Here is an 8,303-nt window from a genome sequence, read left to right as displayed (position 1 = left end):
TCTAAATAGCATTTGGGCCTCTGTGATGATGCTTGTCAAGTTCTTCCTAGAAAGATAATTAGTTGCTTATTCCTCCATGGGGGATGCTGTCCTCCCTCACCCTGAACTATGCTGCAAGTTACTTTAGGTGGAATGTGTCTTTCTTGCTTTTATCTGTAATCCTGTAATCCCTTTAGTACCTGTCATACTAACTTTTCTGTAGTGGTTGCTTGATCAGTGCTTCTTGAACTAGATCACTTATAATAAACTATTGTCTTGACTAAACTTCCCTTTTTCCACCACTGTGGTACTGAGAAAATTCCAATTAGAACTTTTTTTTTTTTTTCCAACTGGAGAGTAAGAGGCACAATGTGTATTTACCAAAGACCTGACATTTTAATGGTGCCTTTTTAACTAGTTCACTTTTCTATGAAATGTGAGGAATACAGATTCAGAGGTAAGAAATATCGCAAATGGGAAAGTAAGAGTTGAAAAACCAAGTTTTATGAAATCACTTTAATGTCACTGACAGTGAAATAAGAGAAAAATAGAACAGATCTATGAAATATTTAAGTCCACATTGGCGTGCTTCGGTCTCTACTAGAATTTCCTGGAGCCCTGTAGACTGTTATTCACCATCCACATATGCATATATAAAAATATACCATCTATAAATAGCCACCTGCCTTTTCAGTGAAATTAAAGATGGGAGAGTAAGAAGAGAATTTCCCAGTATAATTACAGGGCTCAAACCTACAGCTGTTATACTTCTATAGTTCTACCCAGAGAATTTCTGATATCACTATTTTCTATCAAGCACATTAAAAAAATCTACTTTTTCTTTAATGGTGAGATGTTGTCAACAGGACATTTATTTGTTTCTCACAAACCTACTTTAAAAGATTAGGTGTTGCGTAGGGTTATTGTATAGACTAATTTTGTTTTATAAACTGAAGAAAATGTTCACAAGTGTTTCTGCTCCTTAACTAGGGATTAACACCAAACTCCTGCCAATGTTTTTCCTAAACTCCACACATGCCCTTTCACTAGCACTCTCTCTCTCACCTATTTTCTGCAAAGATGCACCTCCTTAAGGATCCCCAAGCCTCTAAAATTCTTAGGTAAGAATCTACGACGTTAGGACGTACCACATTGTGAAAGGAATTAAACTGAACAGTTTTATCTTTGCTCGCAAAACAGCAGCTAGTAATTTATTCATACACAGTCTTTGTTCCCTCGCTAAAGACAAGTGCTCTGCAAACTGTGAGCGCCCTGCAGGACGAGGCAGCACTGACAAGAGAGGAAGGGGACACATTTACAGGAGGAGTCACATAGCTCTCCCACAGAAGGGTCTAAGTGCCTTCAGCAGTTAATTTGCGAGCAAAAAACCCCATTGGGAGCCTTCCACCTACTCCAAAAGCAAACATTCTTAACAGGCAGTATTCCTGTGGTGTTAAAAGAGGCATGCTTTAACCCAAAAGGTGTCATTTTATGAGCAAAAACTGGATAAACCTTGAGACTTGAAGTCTCTATTTTTTTCCTTCCTCGATGCCAAAATCTTCACAGCTTAAGATGACCTCCCACCCATTGTGATGTTCAAAACCCAGGAGGATCTTAAAGCCGCTTTGCACACAGTGCAGCCACAAGCCTTCCTCCTCTTGGTGAGGACCGTCACTGGTTTTCATTCCATGTGTTTGTAAAACACACCAGCCATGTGTGTGAGCCTATTAATTAAAACAAAAACAGAACTGTTTCTGTTGAGCTTTAGAAGTACAGAAACTTAGAGCCAAAGCAGGGAAGGAGAAACAGCAGCGTCCTGTCTGCTGCTGTGATGGCTGCCAGAGAATGAGGGGACTCTATTATGAAAAGCCAGCAAATAGACACCTGAATTAAAGTGGAAAAAAAAAAAAAAAAAAAAAAAAGCTAGCGAGGCTTGTATTGGAAGTATTTAGAATGCCTTTATTATTTCCCTGAGGGACTGTTTAATATCAAAGTGCCTGGATAGCGAAGGCTTCTCCATCTAATCTGATTCCAAAGTTAGCCTCTCTGACAAGAGGAGAGAATAGCTTCAGTGGCTTCTGAGGCCATCCTGGGGTCAGGCGTGGAGTCTATTCCTGCCGGAGCTGCTGAGTCACTGCCATCTTGGGGAATCACTTGACCTCTGGCTCAATTGACCTACAAGGTAGAGTGAAGCCTACAGCTGGGAAGGCTCCACGTGCAATGCCCCTGTTATGATCTCTGGAATCAACTACAGACTTTCCCAGCCACCTGAACCCAAAGGATTTAAGTCCCAACACTTTAGATAAGGGGCCTTAGAATACAAAAACACCAATCAGTGATTAAAAAAAAAAAAAAAAAAAATCACAGAATTCTTCCCAAGGAAACCATCTCCAGAAAAGTGGACCAAAAATATCTAGTCCTCTTTCAAATATGGACTCTATGCCTGAAGGGTAGTAAAAACATGGATCACATAGTACCCCTCTAAAAGAGATGCTTATTCTGTACCTTCAGTAATTTATCCAGAGCAGGATGTGAAAAAGCTTAGTGGTGTGTGTGGTAAGGTGGTGTGGAGAGGCCGGAAGCAACAACAACAGAAAAAAAATAAAGGACAGTTAAGGCATTCATCACACTCTGTGTTTTAAAAGGCAAGAAAGAAAGACCTTAATATATATAACATCTTCCTCTATGAGGGACACATACAGTAGCGTCCCTCCATACCATCTTTCCATAATACAACATTCTGTTCTTTGGCTTACATAGGAACCATAAACTAAATATACGTTCACTTTGTATTTAAAAAAAAAATTTATTTGTGATCTGTACAAGTGATAAAGTGGGGCTTCCTTGTAGATTTTTAAAGGCAAAACAAAACAAAAATCCAAAGTAAAAATGTATAAATACAATATATATTTTCTTACAAAAATGGGAGATTTACAAAATATACATACTGCACTTGTCTCTATTTTACAAATTTCACATGCAAGAGATACAACACAAAAGATGCCAAAAACTGTGTAGTGGGAGTTTTAAAAATCTGACAAATCAGACAGTTTTGGAGGTTTAAGGAACACAAGGTCAATGTTAACTTTAATATAAAAAGCAGCTCCACTCAACCTAACATTACATATATAAAGCAACTTGTACTCCTGACAGTACCCTCTATGATTTAAAAACTATTTAAAACAGCATTTAAAGACTGTTTTGAGAAATAGGATAGTGTTGCCAGATTGGAGGGTGGTGTCAAAGGTGGAGCAAAGGTTAGCTCCCATGATTCTCTGCTCAGCTTTAGCCCATTACGCAAAAGAATTGGAGTTCTATTATAGAAAAAAAAGTACATGATTTAAGATTAATAAATTTAAGTCATCCAGCACATTTCAAAGAACTCCAGAATTACTTTGAAGTTTACCTTCTTTTAATGACTTTCCTTAAAAATGGGGCCCATGGTTTGAACTGTCTGCTTCACTCACTGTCATTTCTGCAGGTCACCTTCCCACCCGGCCACACAAAGACAGGGTCAGCATACACATGATATTTTATAAACGGATTTATGGAACAAAGGAAACAGAACAAAATGCTTTTTTACATTTTAAAAAATTTAACGTTCCTTTATTATGAGGCTAAAGGCATTATGCTTCTCCTTTCATCTTGAAGGATTCAAATTGGAGTGAAATAATAGAAAAAAAAACCCTAAATGCAGGTTTATGGGAAGACAAAAAAATGAAGGGGGAGATTTCCCTGAACGTTTTAACAGAGTCTGTTAGATCATGTGTTCTGAATTAAATTTACTTAAAACAAACACAACAAACCCCCTTGCATTTCCTTTAGCCAAGTCAGAACCTCTGACGGAAAGGGGTATGGAAGCACACTGCCCTTCACTTTTCCTTAAAAAGGAATGTTTATCACAACCAAATTAACATTCAAAAGGAAACTTCAGATTTGCACTGCTTTGCCTATAAAAGTTGCTGTCTTCACAGTTGTTCCTTTCCACAGGGAGACACTTGTTTCCTCTTTTGTCTCTTACAACAAAGACAGGGGGAAAAATGCATTCCTGTTTTGAAAAGCAACAAGTCATCACTTCTTTTCAGGGTATTAAACCAAATAAAACACCCTTCTTTCTTCCTCCTGCCTTCCCCAGAAAAGAAAAAAAGTAGTAGAAATACCTACTACTCGCCGTCTTTCCCTTGTTGCAAAATGTTAGCTTCATTTCTTTTGCATCCTCACATTAGGATTCTAGGAGGCAGGCCTCCCAAGACTTCAAACTGCTTACTTTACAAGACTTGAAAGGAGTAGAGGAGGAAAGACAGGCGGGAGGAGGCAGGGGAGGAGAGACTGTAATGTCTGACCCTGGAAATTAACCCATCTGGGCTCCAGTATGGCCCCAGTGAAAAGAGATTACGGTTTGACCACCGCTTAACAAGGACTCTACAGGGAGTCCTCCCTTTTCCCAACAAAGCGGCCGCCGCAGACAGAGCTGTGCCTTTCACCCGGGCCTCACAGGAGTGAGGACAGGCCACTTGTCTTGCAGCAGGGGAATCGGTCACAGTCCCAGTTCAGCCCCAGAGCCGGGAAGAACTCACAGCAACCTTCTGATCTCAATCTTTTCGATTGGCCCAGGTCGGTCCGTACCGTACAGGATTAACATGATCATCGTCATCATCATCCTGCAAGTCTTTGCCAGAAGTGTTTTCATCCAAACCGTCTTTCCACTCAGGCCTCTTTTCCAAACCCATGTATATCTCTTTCTTACTTCCAGGTCACTTCTCACTGGAGCGTAAGGAGGTGACAGTAACAAGCCCCCCCCTACCCCGCAGTTCTTCCCCGACCGCGCCTTTCCCCCTGCTCGGGGTGGAAGAAGGAAGGGTGGGGGAGGGGCCGGGGCTCATACCGCAGTCTCCCCCTTGCTGTTGTGGCTGAGTCTGTGGTAGAAGCGGCGCCACGACTGCAGCGTCTTGCCGGACCAGATCCAGAAGCCAGTGGTGATGCCTACGATCATGGTCATCAGGTACTTGATCATGAAGACGGTGAAGTCGGGGCTCATGGGCGGGAAGTGGCCGGGCGGGCAGGGCACCGCGTAGCTCTTGCACGTCTGCAGGAGCCAGGTGCGCTCCCAGTGTTCGCGGAAGGCCTGCTCGTAGAAGTAGCAGGCCAGAACGATGGTGGCCGGCACGGTGTAGAGCACGCTGAAGACGCCGATGCGCACCATGAGCTTCTCCAGCTTCTCGGTCTTGGTGCCGTCGTGCTTCATGATGGTGCGGATGCGGAACAGCGACACGAAGCCGGCCAGCAGGAAGGACGTGCCGATGAAGAGGTAGACGAACAGGGGCGCCAGCACGAAGCCCCGCAGCGCGTCCACGCTGGACAGGCCCACGTAGCACACCCCGCTGAGCAGGTCCCCGTCCACCTGGCCCATGGCCAGGATGGTGATGGTCTTGACAGCGGGCACCGCCCACGCGGCCAGGTGGAAGTACTGCGAGTTGGCCTCGATGGCCTCGTGGCCCCACTTCATGCCGGCCGCCAGGAACCAGGTGAGCGACAGGATGACCCACCAGATGGAACTGGCCATGCCGAAGAAGTAGAGCACCATGAAGAGGATGGTGCAGCCTTCCTTCTTGGTGCCCTGCGCCACCGTGCGGTAGCCGTCGTCTGAGAAGCGCTCCACGCACACCGCGCGGTCCTCCAACAGGAAGCCGGCCACGTGCGCCACGGCCACCATGAAATAGCAGCCCGATAGGAAGATGATGGGCCGCTCCGGGTAGCTGAAGCGCCGCATGTCCACTAGGTAGGTAAGCACGGTGAAGAGCGTCGAGGCGCAGCACAGCACTGACCACACGCCCACCCAGAGGCGGGCGAAGCGCCTCTCCTCCTCCTTAAAGTACATGAGGCCGTTCGCGCGGCCCGGCTCGCAAGGGGCGCCGCAGTCGCGCTCGCCCAGGAAACGGTAGCCGAGGTAGGGGGGTACCTTGAGCTGGCGTGGGCACGAGAAGGGGAAGGCGGAGCGGCCCCTGCCGTCAGCGGCCCCCGGAAGCAGCGCGGTGAAGGGCAGGTCGGGCATGTAGGGCGCGGTGGGATAGGCGGTGGGGCTGCCGCCCGCGCTGCCGGAGCCGTCCGAAGTGTTCTGGCCCACGCAGATCTCTCCGGCGCCGTGCACGGGGAAGTTCTCGCAACGCAGCCGCTCAGGCCACTGGAAGCCGAACTTGTTCATGAGCGCCTCACAGCCCTGGCGGGCTCGCTCGCACAGGGAGCGGCACGGCGGGATGGCCTTATCGAGCACGGTACACACGGGTGCGTACATGGAGCACAGGAAGAAGCGCAGCTCGGGAGAACACTGCACCTTCACCAGCGGGTAGAACTGGTGCACCTCGAGGCCCGCATCCTCTTGGTTCGTGTGACCCAGCAGGTTGGGCAGGATGGTCTGGTTGTAGGCGATGTCCGTGCACAGCGGGATGGAGATGGGCTGGCAGAAGCCGTGGTCCGGCACCGAGATGCCCTTCTCGCCGTGATACTGCTGCGCCCCGGCGCCCGCGGGCAGTGCGCCCAGCAGCGCAATCACCAGGGTACACAAGCCCAGAGGCGAGCGCGACGGTGCCGCGCGGGGGCCCAGCATCGCCGGCCGCGGGTGCAGCGGCGTTCTCAGCCCGAGAATCGCGACAAGGCAGCCGGGAGAGGCTGGGATCCGGGGAGGCGCCGCCGCGCCGGGCGCATGAGAGTCCTCGCGGCGCCGGGGCTGGGCCGTGGGCGGTGCGCAGCCGAGGGCGCTGCAGCTGGGGTGCTCGCGCCGCGGGGGCGCCGCCGCCACCTCCGCCCAGCACTCGCGCAGCAGCCGGGGGCCCAAGCTCGTCTGCCTGGGCCGGGGGCGCCGGCGGGGGCCGCCTTCTCCGCTCGCCGCGACGTAACGGTGAGGCTTTTTCTGCTGCGAGGAGCAACAAGCGTCTCCGGTTACCCTTCAAAGTTTGCCCAAGTCTCTTGACTCACAGCGCACAGTAACGCGCGCGCCCCCCACACCAAGTCCGGCCCCCGAGCAGGCGAGAGCCGGGCGCTGCCGGTTGCTAGTCAAAGCCGCCGCCTCTACGGTGCTGCTCCGCCTCCTCGCCTCGAGGCTCCGCTCGCCGCCGCCTCCGCCTCCTTCGCCTCCTTCTCCACTCCCTGCTCCTTCTTCAGCCCCAAAAGCTTGGCCCCAAGTTTCAGCCAAACGGCTGATTCTCGCTGAGTCCGATCGGCGTCTTGGAGCCAAGAGCTCAGCGAGTTCTTTCAAGAAATCCAGTCACACTGCGTCCGAAGCTGCGAGGTCCCAGTGCCCGCGGCCTGGGCCTGGCCTCTCCGGCCCTGCGCAACCCTGGCCGGTGAGTCCCGGCGCCCACAGCCGCCGCCGCCCGCCGGGAGGGAGCGCAGAGTAACGCCTTGGAGCCGCTCAACTAGCCAGAAGAAGCGTCGGGCTCGCAGGGTTCCGGGCCGCCCCGCCCCCTCCCCTCCCCCCATTCACAAACCACTCCGGGGGCGGGCCCTCGAGCTCCAGGGCGGTCCAATGGCAGCCTTTGTTTTCTGTGTGGCCGCCTTTGGATTGGGTGGAAGTCGGAAGGGGCGGGCTAGGGAACCGAAGAGGCACTGCCCGCAGCGCTCTGGGCGGATTCCTGAGGGGAGGGGCAGGGGGCTGGGAGGGAAAAGTTAAGAAAAACTTTTACCCTGAATTCGCTCGCCGGGGGAGGGGGGGGGAGCGCACCAGAAAGGGAATTTGCTTGAAAGATTTGTTCCTCTTCCGGATACACTAAAATACACATTCCTAAACAGAAGGGCGCACACCGGGCAAGGCTTTTGCAAGGAGAAGCTGAGAATAGAGCAGCGCCTCAGCGGAGAGAGACGTGATTCCGGAGTCACTTTAGCTCTCCCCGGGCTGAAAATGCTGGGTTTGGCTGGGCGCTTTTAGGTAGCGGGATCCTAAATGTGGGGTTCGGTATGGGGCAAGAAAGGGGTGCGCCTCGCGGATTGCTTTTCTCTCTCGGGACTCAGACCACGTGAGGCCACAATCCCCTCTCACCCCCTCTCCCCGCGGTAAAAAGTAGGAGGGGCCGCGTCCGAGGAGAAATCGGAGTCGGGCGGAGGGGGCCGGCTTAAGGCAGGAGGAAGTGCAGACCCCTCTGAGGGGAGAGAGCCGGGGAGCGGCGGGCGCGGGGGACCCAGGCCCCAGCCCACCTTGACCGCGCGCACGGCCCAGAGTCTAGGGATCTGGTATAGCTTTAGTGAAGTCATTAGAAAACTAAGACAGTGTTGGGGAAAATTACTGTAAAAAAACCTGCGGCCGAGTGTCCAGGAACACTGTACGGTTTAAA

The 8,303-nt window shown here is 50.8% G+C and overlaps 1 protein-coding gene across 1 annotated transcript; it reads right to left on the bottom strand.

Annotated features, from left to right (window-relative positions):
• Positions 1-2,517: 2,517 nt before the first annotated feature.
• On the bottom strand, positions 2,518-7,588 carry FZD7 (frizzled class receptor 7). Its single transcript, XM_024124714.3, has one exon. It carries the CDS (start codon positions 6,581-6,583, stop codon positions 4,859-4,861), a length of 1,725 nt encoding a protein of 574 aa, XP_023980482.1. The 5' UTR covers positions 6,584-7,588; the 3' UTR covers positions 2,518-4,858.
• Between the last annotated feature and the right edge of the window lie 715 nt (positions 7,589-8,303).

Source organism: Physeter macrocephalus, chromosome 2 (assembly GCF_002837175.3).
Source record: "Physeter macrocephalus isolate SW-GA chromosome 2, ASM283717v5, whole genome shotgun sequence".
Classification (NCBI taxonomy): Eukaryota; Metazoa; Chordata; class Mammalia; order Artiodactyla; family Physeteridae; genus Physeter; species Physeter macrocephalus.
This window is presented reverse-complemented; position numbering and strand designations above follow the sequence as displayed.